At 46.3% G+C, this 25702-nt stretch overlaps 1 protein-coding gene across 9 annotated transcripts in view; it reads left to right on the top strand.

The window, feature by feature from the left end:
• SIL1 (SIL1 nucleotide exchange factor) overlaps positions 1-25702 on the top strand; it is a 99467-nt gene that overhangs the window by 55728 nt on the left and 18037 nt on the right. For all 9 annotated transcript variants that reach the window (XM_075102237.1, XM_075102231.1, XM_075102240.1 and 6 more), the window contains 2 exons: positions 2813-3004; positions 7729-7850. In XM_075102237.1, coding sequence (XP_074958338.1) covers positions 2813-3004; positions 7729-7850 — 314 coding nt within the window. The remainder of the gene's footprint in view (positions 1-2812; positions 3005-7728; positions 7851-25702) is intronic.

Below are 25702 nucleotides of genomic sequence, written 5' to 3'. Positions count from 1 at the left end.
CTAATCTTCTGGTGAATATGTACCTAAAATACTTTTGCTAGCCTGTTAGTGATATAGTTCCCTGGGAAATTCTCACCCCTTTTTGTACTAAGCCTGGGTTTTCTGTAAAAATTGAAAACTTTTGTTCAGGTCCATTTTATTAATTTCAAACCTAATGGCCTTGCAAGCTGCTTGTAAGTTCTTAAGTATATTCTCACAGCTCAGGGTGTTTCTCCATGATAATTATCCTGTGGGCTGTTGAGGGGGAGAGGGGCTGCAGTGATGGATTGGGCTGAGATCAGCAGTTGAGCGACAGATCAGCCATCAGATGCTGCTGCTTTCTGGTCTTTACTCAAGTGAGTGGGATCTCCACTAGCAAACTAGACACACAGTGTCCACATAACCATCCTCAAGAGCCATCCAGACACCAAATTTCTTACTGCCATTCTTGACGTACCAATGCTAAACTGAAGCTATGGGATCTTTCCTGTGCCCAAAGCAGGTATGATGCTGCTCCCCCAAGTTTTCTGATACCAAAGTCATTAGACCTGAATTAATAATGCAAAAAAGTAACTTGCAAATGCTTGTGTCAACCCATGGGCTGACTTTCTTTCCATTGTTTGGTTATATTTTTGTCTGTTGCTTTGATTTATTTGTTCAGTTGCCACTTGGTTCACAAAAATGTCCACAGACCCCAAAGATTACAGCGTGATGGTATTTGTAAAGGAAGTCACTTTGCTGTTCGCTGTCCTCCTTTTAGCATGAGGAAGTACAAAACATGTTGTGTGGCTAAGGTGCTTCTGTTCTAGATTCGGTGATGGTGACAAGCCACTGGACATAGCATATCCTGCCACTGGTACAGCTGGATCCAGGTGTGATCTCATGGTTTAAGTTTCCAATCTCACACCCTGGGTAGTAAAAACCAATAGGCGATGGTGAAGCATAGGCTGAGGTTTCCTTACATAAGCTGTAAGGTTCCCATTTAGTTACCAATAGTCCACAATCCAAAGTAAAATAGAATATAAGTGCTGCTTTCAGCCCTCTCCAGGCTTGGAGCTGGTCCCTAGCCACTGGTAGGACACTGGTGGGATGACACCAGGTGGGTAACACCATTGTTCCCCTCTTCCACTCAGCAGTATTTCCTTAGGCCCTAGCTCCTCCTGCTGCCTTGACATTGTCTCAGTCAAAGGAAAACTGAGGTAGAAGTCAAGGCTCTAAAGTCTTGGAGTCGCAGAAAGTCTCTTTCCCCCCCTGTCTAGCACCAGGGCATTATTTAATTTTCTGAAAGATTATTTATGTAACAGCCAACATTACTGATAGCAGGACTTCTTGAAATGAGTGTCACTTAAATGCAAAAATTAGTGATGTTCTATTATGTGAAAATAAGCTATATTTTTAAAGAAACCCTGTTAGAATAGCTATTGTCCCAGAAACTGGGCTAAAACCAGCTACGTCTAATGGACCTAAAGTACTCCATTTAAAATCACTCCTGCAGGGAGAAAATTCATCCTTGAAGTAGCTGTGTCAAAGTAAATTGAGTTGCACCAAGCATGTTCCCATCTATGCTCCCGCAAAAGCAATTCTGTGCAGTTGAGGTGGGGTTGGCATTCTGTTACCGTGTGGTACCTGTAGTAATTAGGCCAGTAGTTGTTGCTACTGATTGTACGGCTGCCATTAGATTGACAATGCTTTACTTGTATCTTTTGGTTTTTTTTACTTTTCTCTGGCTCAAGCCCTCAGCTTCTGTTCATGTGTGTGGGAGCGGGGCAGTGCTTGCTGGGGGGTAGCCCTGCATGTGCAAACCCTCTAGTTGGGGGTCACTCCTGTATAAAAGCAGGTGTTTTGGTATTTGTGTTTGTGGCAGAATCCCTTTCAAAAGGGTCTTTCTTGCTCTCTCCTGCTCTTGGGGCAGCCCATTTCAGTCTGGCCTCTTGCTTCCTCCATCCCGTGCAGCAACAGGCTCTGTCCCTGCCTGCCCTGGTGTCACCAGTGCTAATGCTGGAAAATTGGTCCCTGTTGGCTTGGGGGCTCTCTTAGATCTTTGGCAGAGCCTTCTCCTCCTCACTGCATGCCTTCTACAGCTCTCTTGGTTCATTGCAACCCTTGGAGTGCAGTTTGTGCAAGGGAGATGAGCCACGCTGCAGGATGAGCTATCTCCTGGCGGAGTCCTATGGCACAGCACTTCAGCTTCCCCCACCCTGTAGCCAGTCCTCCCACCTTGCTTTCTGGCAGCTTCTGGGCCAAACAGCAAGTGCATATGTTTCCCTGACAGATAAGGCCATCCTGAAACATGTTAAGCGATTGGGATGATGAAAGCATCTTCATATGCATCCAAGGAGATCTCCTTGATGTCATTGGCAGGGAGTCACTGGTCATTTCAGGCTGGATGGGACCTCCAGAGGTCTCCAGCCCTATCTCTGGCTCCAAGCAGGGTCAGCTGTGAGACTGGGGAGGTTGCTCAGGGCTTTTTGCAGTCAGATGTTGAGAACACCTACTTGCAGGCAGGCACAGAACAGCAGTGCCACCTACCTCTGGGCTTTATGTTGCTTTGGAAGGCACGTAGGATTCAGAAATGGTGTACAAAGCCTTAGGTACAGGCTCAGCTCCTGAGGGAGTGTTTGCTGGTACCCAAGGTGGGTATCTTACAGATAACTGGGTTTCTGTGCTTCTCAGAAGGGCCCTCCAACGCTGCCCCTGCATCTGTGATGCACAGCAGTAAAATCCATTTGCATAGACAGCCAGGTTCCCCTTGTAAATCTGGGGCTGGGGTTTCTGTCTATGTCTTTCTTGACTTATCACCTGCCTTCATATCTGGTTTCTTCCTGCTTTCAAGGCCTATGAGGAAGAGGTGAGGAAGAAGTTCCGGCCCATAGAGCAGCTGAAGAAGGAGTTTGAAAAGCTGAACGTGAAGATGGAAACAGATTATGAAATTATGGTTAAATTAATCAGCAAATTCAACAGCTCTACCTCCACGCTGGATGAAAAAGTAGCGGCACTTTATGATCTTGAATATTATGTTCACCAGGTAACAAAAATGCATTAGTAACTACCATGTAAAATCCAGGGTATACAGTGTCATAAACGTGGGTTTATTATTCTTATCAGTATTAGGTAATACAAATTGCATAATTATCATAATCCTGGGACAATAGCAGACAGCAGAGGGCTACTGCAGGCTTATTTTGTATCCAAGTTTGAATAAATCATCGCTCGTACCAGGAGTGAAGCAGTTTCCTAGGGGTTAGTGTTGCCTGATTTGTTGTCTGTTCTCAGGCTTTTTATCTTGCCCTCTCTTTTTCTTCTTTTATATGCTAAATGTTATGAAATGGGGTTTTATCTACCATTTTTGCGTAGGTATAGTGACGGCTGCTAAAGAATAATTATTTTCTTGTTTCTTCCATGGAAAGCATCTATGGTTGCAGGTAGGTCCCCTTACACCAGTTCACAGAGAATGTCTTCATACTATGGAAGACAACAGCCATCCTAAAACCTGTATTTTTCTTGGCATGAGTAAGAAATGACATGTAGAGCCTCTCTCACAGCTGGGCCAGTGGCAGAAATGACTGAAGAGGCTCAGGCAAATGACAAGTTGCTGAGCGTCAGCTGAGCCATGAGAATTGGCTCTGTGTGAGGTTGAGTATATTTCCTGAAATCTCACTTCCTTGGGTTTATGCTCACACTTTTCTCCCTTCCTCTGATCTGTCTTGCTCTGCCTTCAGCTTGCACGTTTTTACCTCCTGTTGGTTGCAGGCTCAGAGCACGCTGCTCTCCTCCTTTGTGCTTGGTGCCTTCCCACGCTGCAGCAGCTTGGGTGGGTGTCTGGGCATCAAGGCTGTGTTCTGCCTTGTGGGAAAGGGCTGGGCTTCTCCATCCCCGGTGACTGGGAGAGTCTGGAGCAGACTGAGACATTTTCCAGTGTCGTTCTCAACTTTATCTTTTCATAGGGTGAATGGACAACTCTTGGGAAATGCCAGTGCGAGACCTTTCACTGGAATGGTGCTTCTTAAAACCAAATGTGGTATTTTGGGGAAAATAGCTGAAGGAATAAGCTGTTGAGAGATGGATTCCATGCACCAGTTAATAGAAGTGTTATTTCCAGGGTTCTTTGCCTGGAATTTCCACACTAAATCTCTGTTATATGCATGCAGAGGCTTCCTTGCTGTTTGTTCTCAATGCTTTTGTTTCACTGATGGCATCTGTCTGACTCAGAAAATAAGTGTGAACAATGGGTGCCCGAGGAGCTCAGGGCTAATTCTGTCTGGTTAAGGGTGCCAGAGCATTAGGCCAGGCATGCTAAAAAGCAAACCTCAAACGCCCTGGGATGCTTTGATTTCCAGCATAACAGTCTGGACTATTCCAGCATGAAATCCTGCCTGCTTGCAGCATGGGATGGAGCAAACAATTTCAGAAAGGCAAGAGGAGCAGGGAAGTGGTCCATGTTCCCTCTGCGGGGCCTGGAACACCAGAGAGAACCAAATTCAGCATCAAAGGGGTCAGGAGGGGGGAAATGGCAGAGGCTGGCAGGGAGCACAGAGGACTCCTTTGTGCATCGATCACAACGTTGCTCTGTGCCTGCACTGTCGGGGCAGATGGCTGGGCAGCACCTTCTCATCAGGCAGGAAGCTGATAAGAAATATGACTTGTCTCTAAGCCAGCATGGCTTTTCCTCCTCTTTCTTCTTCCAGCCAGTTGAATGCGTCCAGAGCATTATCTCTGCTTGGTACTGACTTTAGCAGCACTGGCTTAATGTAATTACTGAATAGCAGCCAAATACACTTGTGCCGCATAACCCTGGAAGGGCTGAACTTGTCAGGAGTCCTCTGCAGCGAGCCACGGCCGTGCCACTGGAGGACAGGTATCCTTGCAGGTGTGGGTGGCCCAGTACAGCCCACACCTACGCATGGGACTGGTGACGGCTACACTGCTCCCTTTTCCCCTGGCCTATACCTGAATGGTAATGTGCTATGGCTTTTGCTAATTGTTCGGCTCCCAGCTGCCTTGCTGCTGCCTCCAGGGCACAAAACACCCTGTTGAGTGGAAAATGCCGTGCCCTGCAGAGTTTGCAAGCAAAGGATGCTCTCTGCTCTGTGGAGTGGTCAGAGGCATCCAGGAGAGCTGGGACATGAAGCGGCACATGCTTCCAAGCTCGTTGTGAGGGAGCGGAGGGGAAGCTGTGGCCAGTGCCGAGCTGAGGGAGAGGTGCTCTGTCCTGCTCTTGAAGAGTCAGCCCAAGGGCTCTGTATTTGCTCAGCTTTTGGTTGCCAGCTCTGGTTTGCTTCTCATCAGTCAGGATTCAATTTGGCATGTTCAGGAGCCCATCTTGGAGAAGGAGCAGGAAGGTTTGGCTCGCTAGGTTATCTGTAGCACATAAAAACCAAATGCAAATGTGAAGAGGCCAGAGCATAACTCATTTATAAACAGAATTCACAGTGCTTGCACAGCAGTGTGCAGAGCCAAGACCCGTTCTCATGCGTTGCAGACTCTTTCTCTCAATTATTTACTCTCCTTATCTTCCTCTCTCCCCTCCTCTGACATGCTACACCATTTCTCACTGCTAATTTCCTCTCAGTTGTGTATGGTTGACATGCTGCTTCTTCCTCGCTCTCGTTTTCTAACATTTTCTCTCTCCCCTCCCCATTTTCTTTCTCCTCTGATCTGAAGCAGCTCCCTGAATAACTGCTGTCATATTTGTTCTTCTCCCATTCCTCTCCTCGCCCACCTTGCCTGTGTACTTTACTCAAGAGCTCTTTTGATCTTTGGCTTTCTTCCGTGCTGATTGCAGTGGACTGAAGTGAGGCATGAGCTGCTGCCTCACAGCATCCTCCGCCCCCCAGAGAGGTTAATACCTTCATGTTGTTGGGTTTGGGGGTTTTGTTGGTTTTAAAATGGTGAGTGAGGGAAGGAGCTCTCACAACAGACTCCAGTTAAAAAAAAATACATCTACAAAATAAGCTTTACTGCACAATTTATATTCTGCAGTTGAGGTGTCTCACTGACACCAGGGCTAGCCTGAAAGACTCCAGTGCTGATGCGGATACAGGGCCGATAGGTTTTACCTTGACTGATGCTGAATGCAAACTTCTGCCTGTCTATCCATTCCCTCTTGAGCAGAAATCAAAGTCCAATTCCAGCATTAAAACAACCTCAGAGTTTTTACAGAGGCTGAGCAACAAAAGCACCCACTGGTAGCTGAAATTGGGTTGCTGCACAGATTTCTCTGTATACAAAGGTGGACCTGCAGAAAAGTAAGAGGTCTAGCAGGTCCGGTTTATCAGGACAGTAAAAAGAATAGGATCTGAAAGGATACAAAAGCTGCTGCAAATCCTGAAACAGCCCCAGCAGACTTGCAGAGATCGGCTTTCTGTTACCAGCTTGGCAGAGGGACAGCAAGCAGTGGGTATTGTCCTGCTGGGGAGAAGAGACGAGCTGTAGCTCCCCAGGTCCTTCTTTGGTAAGGACATACGCATAGGACATAAAGCTAAGGACCGTCTTCATTCTTTTGGGTACCTAAAATATCCAACTTATGGCCAATTTTGGTGAAGGTACATGGCTGAGATAAAAGTAACAGTAAACACAAAGCCACTGTCAACTAAAAGTGCCTAAGCCGGATATACCCTGCACGCTTTCTGGTTTGTCCTGTTCCACCCCATCGGTGCAGTCTGCTCACTGAAGCAGGGAGGTTGGTTTGCCTGGCTGGTAGCTCTTTTTTATGTTCTATTTCCATCCGCCAACATATGCTGTTGTCTGTCTGTCTTTCAGGGAGGAGAAATGTTGAAATTCTAAAACCAAATTTTCTGCACATGCAATTCTGAGCATTCAAACTGCAAAAAAATCTTTGAAAACCAAAATGCATTGATTTGACTTTGGACCAAATTTTGTACTTGAAGCACTTTACGCTGTTCCTCGACATTTTGTTTGCGAGCCATTCGGAGCCCTTTTCTGATTTCCTCTCTGAGAACAGATGCCCGCTGTGATTTGTGCCTGGTTAGCCCCAAGTCTGGTTAAAATCAAAGACGGATGAATCCCCACTAATGTTTAAACTTCCCTACTGGCAGTTAGTCCAATATTGTCTGCTTTAGAAAAATCATTGCTCAGGCTGCCCTGAGGAAAAGCTTCTGGCTGACCCTTCCAAGCAGGGACTGGCTTTTTCTTTTCATGTCTGCATGAAATCATTGACTGTACTTATGAAAAACACCCAGAACCACCTGTGCACCTCACCGTGAGCAGAGGTGATGCTCCCTGTGTACCATTGCTGCTGACAGGCTCTTAAACATCCCTAACTCCTGGTGCTACAATTAGAGCATAAATTAATTAATTGCATTTGCAGAACACACAATTCTCTGGGTTCCCAGTAATGGTCTGCTCAGGTGGGAGAGCAAAGAACTGGGTTGTTTTTTGACATCAGGTTTACCGAATTTTTTATATTGCCTGAATTACGGAAGTATGTGTCAAGAATAGTTTTGCTAGCTAATCAAAGTATTTGAATTTTCAGCAATGCCTTCAGCCTGTGATAATATCCACCTGTCAGTATACTGTGCTTCTGGATCCACGACATCCACTGCTCCCAGACAGTATTGTGCGAAATCCGAGCCACAGTTGTTCCCTCATAACTTCTAATTGCTTTTAGAACTCAGTGCTTAGAACGGGAGGGAAGAGATGCTGTGCTTTCTGAAGCAAGGCATTCTCGAAGAGTTGTTGAGTGGAATCTGGCTGGGAGTTTTGTACTGATGGAGACCTGTTCTCTCCCAGGTGGACAATGCTAAGGACTTCCTCTCCATGGGTGGACTCCAGCTTGTGATTGACGGGCTGAACAGCACCGAGGCCGTGCTGAAGGAGCACGCTGCCTTTGTCTTGGGAGCCGCGCTGTCCAGGTGAGCTGTCTCCCATCCAGCCTGGGAGAGTGAAAACCTCGGGGAGGCCAGGCAGGCTCTGTACTTCTCTTCAGCTCTCTTGATTTATTTCCAATAGCAGGAGCTGAAAGCTTCTCTCATCCTGCAACATACCAAATTGTCTTCTCTCCTGCCTAGACCTTTCCTTGCAGACAGCTTACCCTGGTCTTGTCAGTGTGTCCTCACTCTGCTTGTTAGACTTAGCCAGAAGTAATTTGGTGTGGAAGCCATGATTACTTCTTGATTTCCCTGGGCTCCTTGTTTTTACAAAGTCTGAGGGGAATAATTTTGCCTCCTCTCCTCTACCCTTGGCAGCCCTCTCGGGAGATCTCAAGGAAGTGCAGTTATAAGCACTCCACGAGCACCTTTCTCCCTCCTGCTCCTTGCTCCCAGTTTGCCTTAGGATAGTGAGGTGCTGATTTCAGAAATACAACAACCCTTGTCATCTTCGGAGGGGGTTTTTAGCCCCATGGACACGTGCCTCTGACCCACAGGCATAACCAAAAGGGTGTCAAATAGACACGGGGTTAGGAATGGGGTCAACAGGCTGAATCAAGAAGAGACTGGTCTGAGGGATGTTTGTGGTTCATTGGAAGGTGACTGTTGCCCGAAGGATCACAGTCAGCCTCATGCTATGGCCTAACGTGTAGTGCCATAGGTGGTACCATGCGGGTCAATGGGTTTTATTGGTGCCCTTTTTGCTTTATGGGTTTTGGGGCTTTAGGGTATGTGTTGCGCATTCTTGTGTGCAGAAACTTTAGAAATGCATTGGATGGACCCAGACTTCAAGGTCAGAAGTACGGAGTGAAGAATGGAATTCAGGACCATTATATCTGCATATTTCTATGCCTAAGAAAACAGTCACCTTCTCCACCATTATAAATTATTTATCACTTAATCTAATATGTATTCTACAAATCTCCTTTTCTTCTGCAATCTTGTATGCGATGCAGTTGGTCCTCAGCATGTGTGAAGTAATATGGCCTCATGGACAGCAGCAGGTACTCATCTTTACACCAGGAAAGGATCCCACTTATTTTGAAACAGTTTGACTTACTGATCACAAGATGATGTGCTCTTTCACATCAGAAACAGAGCCATTCTTTATATTCTGGTGTATCTTAATGTTTGAAGCAAAATTGTAATTGTTTCTTTAGGTTCTTTAATAGCATGTAGACTCTTAATGGTATGTTTCATAAAGAGAAAATCGTATAGAAGGTCTGGAAGCATTTGCAGGTAACTTGAGGAATGACAAGGGCTATTAAATTGCATCTTTCCTGACTTAGCTAATGTGACATGATCAAGACTCAAGAAATTCATTGTCTCATGATATGAGCATGTAGCAATGGCCATGAAAATAATGGTTTTATATAGTATTCCTCAGTTAATTGCAAATGCCTTTCTTTGGACAGAAACAATCTCTTTTCTAATATGAAAATATTAAAATAATGCTTTGGAAACTTTTAGGTCTTTTTTCTTTAAAGGACATTCTGACAGATGGTAATTCTGAGTGGTTTGGATCATGTATTGTCTGAGAGCTCAGTTCCAAAATGTGAGGAATATTATGCCTGGTTTTTGGGTTTGCCTTTTTTTCCCCTTGCTGTGCTTAAGCTTTCTCAATAGACACCTACATGCCAACTCTTCTGCTTTGTGCTATCTGCTTAATTTGTTTGTTCATACATTTTCTCAGCATACTCCGTGCTCCATTTAAACTGCCACGGGCATTCCAAGTACTTCACACTAAGCATTTTCTGATGTCTTGTGTTTTCTGAGGGGTTGTTTTTTATTTCCTTCACTCATGGCTGTTCCTAAGGACCTCAGTTAGGTGGTAGGACTTCCCAGTAAATGCCCAGAGGTGCCACAGCTCACTGGGCTGTAAGGGCACAATCTGATCCATACTTGTGTGCCCAGGGCTGGTTTCACATGCTGTGCTGGATGCTGAGCCATGCCTGGGCAAGATGGTCTGCTGCTCACCAAATGGGCCTGTGGCCACCTCCCAGGTCCCTTCAGCCAGGTTGGCTCAGGCCAGCAGTTTCAAGCCAGGCAAACCTTCCCAGAGGAAAATCAGGGCATGATCGTAGCAGCTCCTCAGCCCAGCTTGGGAGGTCATTAACACCTGGCATAGCTGAATCTGGAAGAGGGAGTTTGGCATTGTCTGTAGGCAAGTTGTTTTATGCAGGAGAAAACCACTGGATGCTGAGCAGTCTCAGACATGCTTGGGTCACATCCAGAGCTTTTCGACTGTTAAAAATATCCAGGTCTTCTCCAGGTTTGCGTTGTCTTTAACTCTAATTAGGTAGTGAAGCAGGTAAGGGATGGAGCAACCAGCTGCGTCACCCAGATCTTGCCTGCATGCAGTCCGGCTGGGACCTGGCTCAGAGGTCGGTCTGTGCTGAAAACAGATTTGGGATAAAGGGGTTTTCAAGTGGATCAGGTCCTTGAGCCAACAGGCCAGGTGGCTGGCCAAGACCAGCAAGGTGTATCAGCAAAGGCGGTAGGAGGAGAAGCTACAGCAGGGGCAGTTCAGGATTTCTCCCTCCTGATAGTTGGCCTACATCAGGCCTATATCAGGAAGTTGTTCCTATTTATTTGGCTTAAACTGGACTCAAAAAGCAGCCTTAGCGCAGGATAGTTTGGTCCTGAAAGCAAAGGGTTCCAGGGTCTAGCTGCCAGGGTGCTGTCTGGATGGATGCTGTCCTCCTGGTGTGCATCTGCCTCTATCTGTGAGCCTCTGCCATGGAAGAGGGTGATCTAGTAAGGAGGAAATCAAGATTTCATCTCTTGTTTCTCTTACATGTCCTTCATTTTAGGCATTTGCGTTTTAATCACCAAGTCGGTGACCAAATCAAACATCGTTCCATCTGGTAGAGGCTTCAGAGCTGTGCCCTTATTGCAACTCTGCAACCTCATCACCACCTTACTGTTTTTAAACCTTTAACAAAATGTTTTCTATTCAGCAGTTTGCAAAAGTAAACTTCAATTGAACAATCCTCAAGTGCTCTGATTGCAAATAAAAGTTAAATGCACTAACAAAAATAATTGCTAGGCATGTGGGATTGTACATTTAGGTATCCATAATTCACTAACAGTATATGCCAATACACAACATTATCTGGATTTTCAGTGATTGCATTAGCATAAAAGCATGTTAGCATTTATCTATGGTACTAACATTTAAATATATATAAGTATGAAATATTAAGATACACCATTTTGGAGGCAAGTAAAACTAATGTCTGTAAAATGTTCTTGCATATTTTTGAAGGTACACTCTAGTATGTTCAGATGACAATCAGCATTCGCACCATTGGGTCCAAACATTGCAAAAATGTCAGTGTTTTATGCAAAGAAGAGCTATATTAAGCTAAAAAAGATTGCTGATGAGAGAAGTGTCTTCTGATGTCCTCTAAGCTATTTAAAGGCAGCATCTTCCTTTGTTTGTAGCACAGCCAGGCCTCTGTGCAATTTGTATCTAGATGTTTCACAAGACTGGAAATGTTAGCCAGAAAGGATTATGCTTGTGATTAAAACCTCAATTTTTAAAAACTTTATCTCCAGGAAACGTTTTTCCACACCAATAATTTGAACGTTTTAATATTTTTGTAATAAAAGGATTTTTGTAATCCGTTTAGAAGGGGAATAATAATTTATGTCAAATGCATTCTTGAAGCTTTATCCCAAATGTTCCCTGTACACTTAAGGGTGAATTATAGGTGAGGATGGAGAGAAGCTAAGCTGTGGGACCTTCAAGGCAAAGAGAAGCAGTTTGTATTTCCTGGAGAGAGGGCAGAAAGTGCAAAAGGTGAGATTTCATCATGGCCAAAGTGGGGAGTCAGGAGGAAAAGTCGCTTGTGCAGCTGCATTGAGAGATTTGTGGCATTTTGGCCAGTTCTTTAAAAAACCATGTGCTGTTTGAACTGGGTAGCCAAGGACAGGATTTCAAACTGATGCTCTTAGCTTGCGTTTGCCATATGTCCTTGCAGGACACAGGGCAGTCCCCAGCACAGCCTCTTCCAACAAGGCCAGTGCTGCTGGGATCTTGCTGTTCCTTCTTTTGGCCTTGAGTGATAAAACAAATGTTACAGGACTTGGTAAAGACTTGGGAGGAAACTTATCAAAGGTAATAATTCAAGCATCATCTTGTAGCAGCACTCAAGAGTTTCCTAGAGGTGGCTTGCATCGGAGTATTGCTTGCCTTAACCATTTCCCATGAGATTAAACCCCTTAAACTATGGCAATGTGCATCATGAACATCCCAATCACCATTATTTACGTTACCCAGCTCTGAGGCTTGTTTAGAGCTTGCACCATTTTGGCAAAGCAGAGAGGCCTAAAATATGTATCTGCTTTTCAAGATAAGCCTAAAAGAAGAACCCAGAACGATGGGCTCCATTGCCTCCCTGCGCAGTGCCGTGCTGGGGTGTCCGAGTGGTGCTCAGCATTGTGATGTATGGCTGGTTTTGGTTCTGCTTTCTCAAATTCTTTTCTTTGGGAGGAGGGATGGGGGAATGCTGCCTTCCCACCCCTGCTCTATCCATCAGTATTTTGGTGGTGTCCGTTCTCCTAGGGTATATGACTTCCATGTTTTGTCAGAGAAGCACCAGCTTCTTCAGGATGTCTTTGTCAGGAGGAAGAAGCTTCTACCAGATTTAATGATTTTTGAATTAAGTCCAGCTTTGCAATGAAATTGGTTGACGCTCACTGCTGTTAAATAACATCAAGGCCCAAGCGATAAACCCAGGAAAAGTAAAATTAAAGACCTTGCTTTGATGCTGTCTTGTAAGGACATAAGAATTTTGGGGCAGAGAAATAAATCTAGTTAGCTTAACAAGCACTGTCCCTACCTATTTATTTCAAATCCATCTTCATGTTCGTCCCTTCCTCCTCCAGCTTCCCCTTTTACATCCTACAATCTTTGCCCATCTCTTTATCCATTTACACTGGTTTTTTTAGTGGCCCTGTTTGCCAGTGCTGTGTGTTTGCTACCTCCCAGATGCAGTAATTCTAGCTTAACTCCCTGCCCGCTTGTAATTTCTTGCTTTGTAGATTGTCTCTTCTATTTTTATTTGAACTCCTGACTTGCGTGGAGTTATCAGCCTCACTGCACTTAATTTCAAATTAATTTGATTGGGTCACCTCAAATTTTTTTCTGTAACGATAATGAACTCAACCTATTTAGCCTTTCCCCATTATGAATAACCTTAACAAAAACTGCAATGCAGTATAAAACTGTGTTTCATCATTATGGTTAATTACACAGAAGAATAAATCCCTAAACATTTTTCAGCGTCTGAAATCTAACAAGAAAGTGTAATTAACAATTAAATAGTAAACCGCCATCCTTGTGCTCTCAGGAAGACAGAGCAAACCCTGTGAAAAAAATCTAGAATCCAAGGTTTGCTCCTGTTTTTGTTTTCATAAATGCTCTGGTAGTTTAAATGCTGGGATGATGCTGGTGTCTAGAAGCTGGCAGGGTGTAGCAGTGGAGAGTCGAGCGCTCATCCCATGCCAGGTATGTTTTCCTCAGGTGTCTGCAACTGCTAGAGAGTTGGCAAGGTGGGATGGACATCTTAGCCTAACCCTGTGGGACTGGTTTTAGGCTGAGGATGTTGTCACTTCTGTAAAGTGTGGGAATTCTGGAGTGAGTTGGGTCCTGTGGCCTGGGTTGGGCTGGTGGTGCGAGAGGACAAAGAGGTTAAGCAGTGAGGATGCAGATTGCTGAAATCGGGGTGTTTGGCCTCACATCACACTTCAGTGAGCAAACCTGCATGGTTCCCCCCTCCCCAGCACTGAGTCCCGTTGTATTTTATCAGTTATCACAGGGCTCAGCCTTGATGATGCAGGTGATCTCTTCCTCACGTGTCCTTCACATGGAGGTGACTGCTCCCAGAGACGTGCAGGGTCTCGCTGGTCTCCCTTCTGCTCTCTGTAAGACCTGTGTGAGGTGACCTGCCCTAAAAACACAGCCCTCCAGAAGAGCCACTGCTGCCTGGGGACATGGTGGGAGTTGGGAGCATCAGGAAGCCGCTCCGGCAGTGCTTGGCAGCACCTTCTCTTTAGCAGGAAGGTTCGTGACACAACCTGCAGGAAAGACTCATTGCAGTCAGGTCATGCATTATATAAAACACACTGTTTCTGTCTCTTCTCATTTAGTAAATGCTCTCTGCTAAAGCATTTGAATTATTGTGGTGGTTTCCATTTAAAATATACATTTGTACTGGTTACTTAATCACTTTCTGCAAAAGGAAAAAAAAACAAACCCCAGCCCAAAGTTGCTGTTTCTCAGTGTAGACTTGGTTTCATTGCTGGACGAAACATGTATTCCTGTGTCTCTTCAGCCACTATTTATTCATCATCCATGTTCTCTGTTTATCATTTTTATTATAGCCTGTGCACTCGGCTAATGGCTTCACAAGCTTCAAAGATTTTCCTACCTGACACCTACATTATTTTCTGACCTGCTGTGACTTTCCCATGTCGCCTGTTCTCCTCATTCCCTCTAAGTAATAGGTGCAAAATGTTCCACAAAGAAGAGGTATCTGCGTCTACTCTTTAATCGCGGTGTATGGGAGGCTGCAGCAGCCCGTTGTTAATGTGTTTCAGAAGGGAGGTTGAAATAGTGCATTGAATAGAACAAAGCAGCAAAGAATGGGAGGAAGACGAACAATGAGAGCAGGAAATGCAGGATCCAGCCTCAATTACGTACCTGCTCCCAGCAGGGTTTGGGGTGGACAGAACTGACCCAGCGATTACGATTATGGCTATTGTCTGAGCCTGTATAGAAGGATCCAGATCCCATCTCTTACTTTGTAGGTCCTGCTGTGTGCACCCTCCTACCCCTTCCCTGATTGTGGCTTTTGTTGGATTTAATTGCTGGCAGGCTGTATGCAGCGAGCATGCAAAGGCAGATCCAGCCAGGTTTGTAATGTGAATGGCAGTGGCAGAATCGGGCATTCGGAGGGGTCTTGTGGGGCTGCCCTTAGCTCTCATGGAGTGTGTTCTGGATTTAGCCATGTTTGCTGTCTGGCTTTCTGCTGTTCCCCTACTCTTCCCCTTGTGCTGAGAGGAAGGCAGAGCTGCTGGACCCAGAGCTTGCATAGGAGGCAAAATAACCCAAGCCAGCAGCTGCAGGCTTTCACGGCATCTAAGACTGGCCCTTGCCTGTCCTGACTGAAGACAGATCAAGTCCCAGCAAGTGACCTTGTTCCCAGGGTGGCATCTTCCAGCCTACCTTTTCTCCCGATACAGTGCTTTGATAAGTTTCTCCTCACCTGTCTGTCTATGTGCTTTAAGATTCACTGAAACAGTTGCTTTTTCATCCATAATAACAGTTCCTCGGGTCTTCCACCAGATTGCTGCCAACCTCATCCCCTTCAAGGCTCTCCAAGTGTTTGAATGGGGTGACATTCTGTGGAGAGAAAAAACAACAGCTTTCTGGAAATTATCTTTTTCTGAAGAAACTCATCATCACTGTTGACTACTTGCTCTTCCCTCAGGTGCTGACATTCTATGTCGTCTTGTGAGCTTGATTTTGATCTCTCTGTACTTTAGATGATCCTATTTCTGCTTAAAAGGAGATGTCCATCAGAGGCCCTTGGAGCCGCCTGGCATGTTTTGAAGGAGGATGATCACTATCTTGGCTGTCTGAGAAGGCAAGCAGATCTCTGAGCCCTGCCAGTCAGGGCAACAGTTTGTGGCCACAAGACATCTCCAGGGAGCTGGACCAGTGGGCAGCCCCCTCCCCGCAGGGTGGTTTGGAGTCATTGCACGAGTTGCAGAAATGCTATTGCAGCTGCTTCCCACTGAGTCTTAGCCCTTTGATGCCACTGCATGAGACCTGAATAGATTTGAAAACTAATTTGCTGCTCAGAGCATCAATAGATGTATGCCACTTGTCCTTTCTGCTGCAATTAATGAATTTCCAAGGTACTGCAGCCAGTTCCAGAAGGCAACCATCAAAGGATTGCGTCTTCGCTTCCATCAGAAGTGTCTAGTGTCCCTCCAGCACACTTCAGTTCTCACAGATTCTGTCTGGTTTTGTCTCTTACGAATTTCACGTGGAGCGAATTGTATAATTTCTTGCAGCCATCCTTTCCAGACTGTCTCTCTTTTTTTTTTTTAATGCCCTGAAAATAGGGGATGGGAAAGAGAAAGGATTCTTCCAGCAGTCAGATGGTGTTAGCTGGAGCCCAGGTGATATGTGGGTCATGGTGAATGTCCTGTCATGCTCCTTCTCTCCACATTCATGACTGTCTTAGTTATTCTCTCCATACCTGCTCCTTTCTGTCAATCATCCTGGAGCTGGCCTGTGCTTTGAGCATCCCTGCCTGTGTCAGTCTCAGCTATCATCCAAGTGGGACCACATCTTTGTGCGGGTCAGTAGTAAGTGAACGCATTGGTCCTGCTGATGCTCCCAGCAGTCAGGAGACAATGGGCACAGCCCCGTGGTGGCTGTTTCAAGGGACAGGTTGTTAATCCTTAGCTCCATCTGCCAAGATCAATAATTAGGGCTGTTGCTTTGTATAAGCTACCAGATCAACATAGGAATTGCCTTATTAAAGCAGACATGCAGGCCTGGCTGGTTGGAAAGCCCCTGTGGCTGGATTTTGCAGAGGTAGGAACAAAACGCCTGGGGTGGTAATGGTATGGTAACATGCAAATGAGGTTTCCCTAAGACTTCAGCAGCTAAAAGCTGCCATATATGATGAACCACAAGGGTTCTGGGCTTTTTTTATCTATTTCTGTCAGTGCAATGGAGACAATTGAAAAGGGTTTCTGGATTCTGGACCATGCCCAGTACCAGCAGGGTGTCTGCTGCCAGCATCCCTTTGGTCAGTGACTGCACACATGAGCGTTTCTGAACTCCCTCTGCATGTTCCTCACCTCCCTTTGGAAGCAGAATGTGTTACATTTCCATACTTAATCTGTCATAAAACCCCATAAATACAATTTTAGTGTGTTAGCATGTCTTGCAATGAGCAGGAATTCACCTGAGTTGTTTTCCAAATTAATACTGTGTTGCTTTTACTTAACAAGGTATTTTTCCAAGCTGAGAACGGTAACGACACTGAAATTTTCTTTTTAAAAAATGCATTTTCTTCTCAGGTGCTTCCTTTTGAAATCTGTCTTAATTTCAGTTCGGCTAGTGTGTGAAAACACATGGTAAGGCATTATTAGTCCCTGAAGGAATACAGATAGAATTGGCTATGATTAATAGAAACCTTCAAGAGTGGGATGGAGTCAGGACTTGGTCTTATCCCGTCAGCTTCTGGAGATCAATTCAGCCGGCGTGAATCTCCACGAGCTCAGGCTGAGGAGCAGAGCAGGAGACATACGGATGTCACTTGGTGGAGTTAGCCCTGGGTTGTCCCCTTCCAGGTGGGACCTGTTGTTGGAGGAAGGTGTGGGGAGGACTGGCTGGTGGAGTGGTGAAAGCGGTGTGTGGGTTGGGTTGATGGGGGAGGGAGATCGAAGGGCATATTGGGGTCCTTGGCATGTGATGACGTGCTTTAGAAATGAGCTGCTATTTCTGGCCTCAAGCTTCCCACAGCTGTGCACGATGGCTCTTGTGTGACTGCTGTGATGGAGAGCAGAGCTGGGAGGGGGGGGAATATTTTGAGGCATGTTCCAAAAAACTTGGGAATGAGAATGTGGAGGTGTGGAAGCGGTGCGGGGCAGGGCAGGAAGTTCAGGCTCTGCTCTGAGCTCCTGCTCCATGTGTGACCTGAGCAATTCCCTTGGAGACTGTGTTTTCACATCTTTGTGAGATGTGGAGAGTGGACCTGTCCCTTAAAAGAGAGTAGTGGAGAAATACCAGGTGGTGTTATCTGCACTGAGTTTGGCATTAGTGGGTGTTTCTGGAGGCTGTAGCCAAAGACATTAAAGCTTTTCTAACATACCTGCTGGATAGGAGAAAGAAAAGATGTTGCAGAAAGGAGATCTCTCCATCATGCTCTGGGAGCAAGTCCTCCCCATGCAAGCTGACCTTACAGCTCAGACCATGAGTGTGCTTACATAGGCAGCAAGTTCTGAGCAGCTACAGAGTGGGGGAGAAGCAGCAAGTGGCAGAGGTGCTTTGCAAAGGCAAAACCAGATCAGTTATGGAGTTATGTCAGCACATCTGTCTGAAGAAGGGTATAAAGGGAATAGTTATGCGCAATGGTGGCAGCCCCAGGAGATGCCCAGTTTCCCATCTCACTGCTCAGTGCTTGCAGCTGATCTTCCCTGTGTGCATGGGACTGTGCTGGCATGGGCACAGTTGCCAAAGAGAGGATTGTGGGTGCCTCTACCTTAGCTAGCTGAATGAGGCAGAGGGGTCTAAAATAATTTAAACAAGGGTTTGGTGTTAGAAAGTTGATTTTGCTTATGGAGATCATGGTTTAAGGGTATGCAAACTGGTCAAGGGGCCCACGACTGAGCCTGCGTGGCAGGTCTGCACTCCTTGCACCCTTGCCATAAGCTGAGAGTAGAGGTACATTGAACCCACCTTTCTGGAGCAAAGTGGATGAGGAGCAGTGTCCATGGGTGCACATCAGCGGGGAAGAAGGTACAGAGGGACACGTCTCAGGTCCAGCCAGGACGGTCTTTTCACAGGAGCTAGCACAGTAGCAGCACTTCCAAGAATGTGACTTGAACCTTGCTAATTGTCCTAATGGGTGGGAGGGCTGCTGCAAATAAGCTGATACTGCAGATAAGTGGGAAGCTGAGCAAATGTTAAGCATCACGCTTGGCACCTTACAAAACATCTATTCTTCACTTATTTTGACAAATGCAATTTGGTTTTATTATCCCTGATACCCCCCTGGCAGGGCAACAAATTTGCCAAGGTGTATTTTGTAAAGGGAGGAAGGCTTCATAGTGTGAACTCTTTCTGCAAGACCTGGCCAGGAGATCTTAGAGGAATACTATAAGGCTGCTGTGGATTTTCTTTTCTTTCCCTGGGGACTCGGGGGATTGCAGACCAGCGGATTGTGGATTAGTGGATCAGGAATTAGAAATGCATTTTTCATTCTTATGTTACACACTAATGAACTGACAAATTTAATTTCTTTAAATCCAGCTACTTCAGCTAGAATAAGTGAAGTCGCCTTAAGTGTCTTTTGGTAACTCGGAAGGGCTGAATTGCGGTCTCTCTGGGTGTCACATCATCCAAATTCAGATCTTTGTCTTCAGCCTGTGGCTGTTACAAACGTAGTCCATTTACAAGAAAGAGCTCGCCATCCGTGGGTGGTCACCAAGCATTGCGGTGGCGTGCTTGTCAGAGCACTGGGGGTAGCGCTGGGGGGGGGCTGCAGCTCCCTGCCAGCCATGTATTGCCTTGTCAGCACAGGGAGGCAAACTCAACCCCAGAGGCCAGATGTTGCACCAGGCTGGTGGCTCCAGTTTTAGTGCCTGAGTCCCCTGGTAGGGACTCAGGCGTGGTTACCAATTGCTACTGGGCAGACACCCTTTTAAAACCCAGTGCTGTGGCTCTGCTGAGTGTCTCTGCAGCACAGCATGGCATGTTTGCTCGCCTCCGGGTGTGAGATGTTCTTGACTTGCATCTAATACATTTTTCTTGCCATTGGGCTTGTTCCTTTGAATGAAGCTGCGGCCTTCCCCCCCCCTTTTAGAACCCTCTGTGGGGAGGGTCCCTGTGCCTTGGGCAGCCCCCTCCGCTGCAACAGGATGGGGTTTGGGAAATGCTGGTGCCAGTAGATGCACAGGCTACAGAGGGCTCCATGTGCCTCTTCTTTAGCTTCAGTGCTCTTCAGGTCTTGCGGTATGTGCCTCCCTACCCAAAATCTGTACCAGGGATAACACAGAGCAGAAAAAGGCATTTACGTTGTTAAAAGCCTAACAGACTGCACTGTGGGACCTTATCTGCAGGGGGAAACCAGCTCCATCATTACCCAGTCACTCTTCAGAGCTTTAAATGAGAGCTAAACAAAACGGCCTTGGCTTTATTCATTCACTTTGTGATGCTTAAAGTGGGTCTGAAACGCAGCCACCTCTTGATGTGAACCGCCGGCACCCCCGGCAAAGCCGTGGGCTGGTGCCTGCCAGGAGAACCTCTCTCGCCTGCTGGGGCAGGCACAGCCTGTGCCTTGCAGGAGGAGAGCGCTGGGACATTAGTTACTCCCCTTGACTGATGAATGGGTTTTGGGCTTTGCCCACAATATCTTGATTAACAATTAATGTGATGGAGCTGGAAAATACATCTCATTTCTCCACCTGAACCTGACAGGTGAGGATATATGTTTCCTGGTTGATTGCTGTGCCTTGTTATAGCCTATTTATGATTGATTGAAAAGCAGAGGCTTTTTATGAAGAGAGACCTTTAATCTCCTGGCAGAGCTGAGTGCATTTCCCTTCAGGAAGCATTCCTTCTCTTCTGCTTATCTGTAACCCCCACTTTAAACCTGAACCTGGTAGAGACAAGAAAGAAGGCAGGATCAAAGCAAAAATAATTGGGATCGCTGGCTTCTGTGGGCAGTCTGAACCCGTTATTCCTACTTACTAACTAGTTATTCCTAAATAACTCTTGCAAGAGACAATTCAGCAGTTGCAGCATCTTCCTGATGAAAAGCACTCAAATGTAATAACCATGGCAACAGTTGCTGCGGGCCAGCACAATGAGGGACAGAAACGCGCTCTCTAAAGGACAATGGGCCCAACTTTACTAACAAATGACACTGTAATGCACCAGGGAGATGATGGAAGGTGAGTTTTGTGTGCTGGCTGTTGTCCTGGTGGGGACCCAGCCATATGTACTGTGCTGGGGATGCATGTTGTCCCAGTGCACCCAGTAATGAGTCATGCTTCATTAATGGTGGGCATCTTCCCCTGTAGATGACAGGGGAGATTGTAACGTGAAAGCCAGGGAAATCATGGGGACACTCAACTGGGAGGAAGAGGCCAGGGAGGGAACCTCAGGAGGAGACACCACCTCTGATCCCAAAGTCACAGAGGAGATTGACACTGCCTGTGTGCATGGTCAACAGATTTCCCAGGATTTGGCTGCTCTTTCTGCTGTTTTCACCCAGCTCAATTGGTGTTGTAGATAGATATCAATGATAAATACTTAACACATCTAATTTCAAAGCTGCTTCTTTGTAAGCCATCTTTAAGACCGTGTTTGAAGCTGTACAGGAGAGGTGCCAGAAGCCACGTGATGTTTCAGGTGGAGGAGTCAGTAAGAAATGGGGCATTTTGACTTGGAAGAGTTAGCCCTTGGTGCATGGTAGAGAAGAGTGGAGGAACCAGCTGAGCCAGTGGTGCCTGGACTGAGCCTGGAGAGAGTTTGCTGTGAGGGTCCTTCATCCTTGGCTCATGCTTTTCCCTTTCCCAGGGGTCTTCCGAGTGCTCACAGTTAGGACAACCCTGGAAAGACCTCTCCAAATGCTCAGGTCTGAATCTCAGGTTGGGAGCACCTTAGGTTATGAGATCAAGGTCTCTTCTTAAACAGCTTTGTGGGGATCGTGTTATTTTTATCAGGCAATATTCTCTCTCTGTTGTCTTATTTAATTGGATATCTTATAAGCCTGAAAAGGGAGAGAAGGAAACTCTTTAATGTTCACCAGAAGAAACGAGTAGCCTTCTAAAAGGCAGCATTTTTACAGATTTCCAAGAAGCAGGCAGTAAATACTCCACCTCTGCTTAATAATAGGCAGGCTAGGTATCTCTAAAAATATAAAATAATGTGGGCCTGTTTGGAATAGTCAACATCCTTATCAGTCTGCTGCCATCTCTGCAGACAAGTTTCGCTAGAGATTCTGGGCATGGTTTTCAATGGCTCGGAGCAGCTGTAGCTTCTTTGACTTCAGTGAAAAGTCTGTGTGCTTGGCACGGTGGCAAACCAAGCCTCTTCCTTTCTGCTTCAAACTGGGTCTTGATTCTAAGTGAGATGAATTTTCTCCTCCTGATAATTCTGTGCATCTGAAGTGATTACAGCTCCGCGTGAGTGCTCTTTTAGGAGATTTGAATGCAGCGTTTTCTTCCGTCTTAAAAACGTTCCTTCAAGCCTTATGATTCGGGGGGGGATAAATCCTGGTGGAAAACGTCACATCTTCCTATGCAGATTAGAGATTAAACTTTTATTTTTATAAAACACATATGGGGGCTAAAAGGGAAAACTTCTGTTCAGGCGAGCGGGTTTTGGCTGGTGGCAATGTGCTGCTAAATTCTTATCTGGCAGTGGAGAGGCAGAGGGAGCGAGTGGTATTATTTGGAGTTCTTAGAGAGTGAGCTTTAATGTTTGCTTAACTCCACTAAAAATAGACACCACCCTCTTTTCCTAATAGGCGGCATTTGTCACACTTGATTCATTTCCTCTCCCAAACTGAGTTCCTTCATGAATATTCATCTCTACTCCCCAGGAATCTGCCTGTCCTCAGAAGTTGTACTCACAGCGACCATGCCGTAACAATGCGAGTCAACCTTTCAAAGCTCACTGAAACCCTGGCCCAATCCAGCAAAATGTTGTGGTATCAACAGCTCTCATTGATTTCTGCCTTCTCTGTGAGCCATGATTGCTCGTTATCCCTCTCGATGAGACGCTTAACGAGTCTCCTGTTCCTGTTGTCATAGCAGCACCACATCGCCCAGTATGGTAAAGTCTCTGTCACTGTTAATTGTGAGATGGGAGGATCAGTTTGGCAGTTTTTCTAGTTGGGGATTAGGCCAAAAGGTCCCTTCTGAACTGTGATGAATGTGGTTTCCTTCAGAAGATACTAAAACTTGGTAGTTACAGAAAATTTCTGAAGAGGGAAGCTTTACATAGCAAAGACAGGGAGAGCAGTCCTTACAGAGCTCTTCCCATTCATGCGCAGCCACTGCTTAAAGCAGGGGAAAATCAGAAATGCCAAAGGAGAATGTAAAAAGTTTGATTCTTGGTTAAGGAAGTCTGTCAGTACCTCAGACCTTCTGAGCGTGGAAGTCCAAAGCATGCCAAAGGTCCCTGCTACTGTTGTTCTCCAAGTTGCTGCTGGAATAGGAGAGATCTGCTGCTGCCTGGTGAGCATTGAGGAAGCAAAGGTCTGACGTGATGCTGGAGGAGCATGAGGCTAGTAAAGCTGCTGGACCACTGACCTTGGAGCCCCTGGCCAACAGGTGTATGAGGAGGTGCACACAGAAGGGTGTCTGTAGGATCTTGTGATAGGTGACCATGTGTTTCACTCACCAGTGACCAAGGAGAAGACTTGATGCATTGCTTTTCAGGGCACTGGTTGGGTGACATGCCAATTTGCTGTGTGAAGAGGTGCTGGTAGTCACCCACACGTGCGTGGTGCCTTCCAGCACATCAGGTTGCAGGTCTGCTCCCTGACAGTCACTCCATCCTCACTCCATTTGCTCACTGTGTTAGCACCTTTCAACCTTGCTAATTGTTAAAGCAATTCAAGGACTAAAATCAATAGTATCTCAGCAGGGTGTTTTCTGCTGGGCTTGTGAGGACCACCCAGTGGGCGGACTTCTGTTGCCAGTGGGGTCTTTGCCATCAAGGAAGACCACATTTATTTTCAGCACTGTGCTGGAAGAGTTCTATAGGGGTTGCTCTGGTGTTGTGGATGAGAAATGTGAAAGAATGATCTCATCACACCTTCCATCCTGCAAGTCCTAGAGCGGTTGTGTTGACCTGGTGCAGAGAGACGTAGCCACTGTTGGTTGAAGAGGGCAAAGAGAGGCAGTGCACTGTTTGCAGCTCGACCTGAAGGAGTGATTTATCAGCGGGGATGCCATCGTTAACTGGTAGGACCTGCCCAAGGCACTGGGTCAGCATCTCTGCTCTTGCATGGAATAGCGCTGTGTGGTCTTTTGCCCAGAAGAGGTAGGGCCAGTGGTTGTATGTCATCTCCAGGGATGACAGCTCATCTGCAGGCTCACTGCTGAGTCAGCACAGAGGCAGGAAAGAAGGGCTGTCTGTAAACAATTTACCCTGTTTCCTGCATGCCAAGGGATGGGGATCAGCTGTGCTTGTTCCCAGAGACCTACTCTCTGAATGGGCAGGGCAGACTTGTCCGCTGTGCCTGTCACTGAGCTTATTCCAAAACTTTGAAATGTAGCCAAAATAATCCATGACCTAAACATAGGCATGAGTGGTGTTTTCATAGAATGAAAAAAGAAGAAAAAAATCCTTATCCCCCCCCCCTCAGTCTCTTCCCCCAAAATGAAAAATTCTACTGGCCAAGCCCTGCAAATGAGTTTTTGTTCTTTCATATGTGCAGTGAGGAGCCAGATTTCTAAAGGCTGGCTTTCAATTTTACAGGCATTTATTATAGGCATGAATAATTGCTGGCACTGTGCTACCACTGCTGTTGTTTGCTCTTACGGTTAGGCCAATTACATATGTAAGCCCCTGATTTACAAGGAAAAGCAGAACTAAAGTAGCTTTATGGCCTACGTTTCAAGAACGAGTAATGTGTCCACAGTCAGCTGTAGGTCCCCGGATTTGTGCTGTGAAACACAGAGGTCTATTGCCATAAATATGTGGACCCAGATTGTCCAAGGCATTATGCGACATGTGCTGTCACAGCACAGCATGAAGGACATAAACATGGATGAGCATTTGAGGACCGGGAACTTGCCCAGATTCATCCCATGGCAAGCATGCTAGAAGATTCATGCTGCATTTGGGGAGTTCGTAGAGAATGCACACAAAAGAGAGAGAATTTGAACTAAACAAAGCCTGTGCAAGTCCTATTTCCCAACATGGTAATGGGTTTGTCTCCAACTCTTGCTGTCCAGTAAGCCCTCCTGGGGGAGAAGAATAGATGACATCCATTGCTGAATTTCAAACTGTTCAACTGAGATTAAACTGAGAATTTTTTCTTGCCTTTGCGCAATAGGCAGAAGAGTGGGAAGGAGGTAGGCCAGTGTGATGACTGATTCTCCATGGGGTGATGGTTTCCAGACAGCTGTTTGGATAGGTCACATCACCCGTGGTACTTGTTGGCCTGGACTCTGTGTTGCCCAGCCTGGGGAATGTCTCACCTTGCTGTGCTGGTGCCACTCGATACCATCAGCTGTGGGATAAGGTGAAGAGCCAACCCATACAGTGAGGGAGGATGAAGAGCTGTACTGCTCCTCCTTGGACTGGTGGCAAGCTGGTGTCCTTGCTGCTGCAGGGGAGCAGAAAGGGAATGGTGTGAGTAAGGACAGAATAAGGTAGGATGTTTGTGGATGCTGATCTCATTGTCACAAATCAGTAGTGGATATTGTCTGCAGGAGGTAATAGCAGCTCCACTTGGGAAGGAGGCTAGTGTTTCACACTCCAGAGGATGGCCAAGAAAGGATGATGCATGTGTGTCATCAGTCATTAGAACAGAGCAGGCAGCTTCTCATTTCATTGGGCTTGTGTACTCAGCTGGAGGCTGTGGCAACCTCCTTTGTGTACACGGCCCAAAATCAGCCTGACTGCTGTGTGCTGAACTGATGGATGTTGGCAAGGAGATGCCATACACCGGCTCAGTGCAGGGTGCTCCCATGTGCGTTCACAAATGTCTGTCCAGGCAGGAAGTATCACTTTAGGACCATTGGTTTCTGAAGTGATTTCCTTAAGCATCTACAGCTTCTGAAAGCAGATGCAGCACCCCATCACCCCCAGGCCAGGCAGGCCACCTGGCAGCATGCACTGTGCCCTCAGCAGACCCAGTGGGCAGTGGCTTCCCTCTCTCCTCAGTACAAGGCAGATGGGAATGAAGACCCAGATTTGTTTACTAGGCTGCAGTCTACTGCGGTTTTACATCCTGGCAATTACTGGCAAGTCTTCTCTCCTCCTGCGCCTTCGCAACACATGTGTGAACTTCTGGTTGTGTCACCTCCCTGTCCTCTCTTAACAAAGTCTAGCAGTGGGAAGT

The sequence above is a fragment of the Phalacrocorax aristotelis genome, chromosome 8, assembly GCF_949628215.1.
Source record: "Phalacrocorax aristotelis chromosome 8, bGulAri2.1, whole genome shotgun sequence".
Taxonomy (NCBI): domain Eukaryota; kingdom Metazoa; phylum Chordata; class Aves; order Suliformes; family Phalacrocoracidae; genus Phalacrocorax; species Phalacrocorax aristotelis.
Note: the sequence above shows the minus strand (reverse complement) of the source record. Positions and strands in the feature narration are given on the sequence as shown.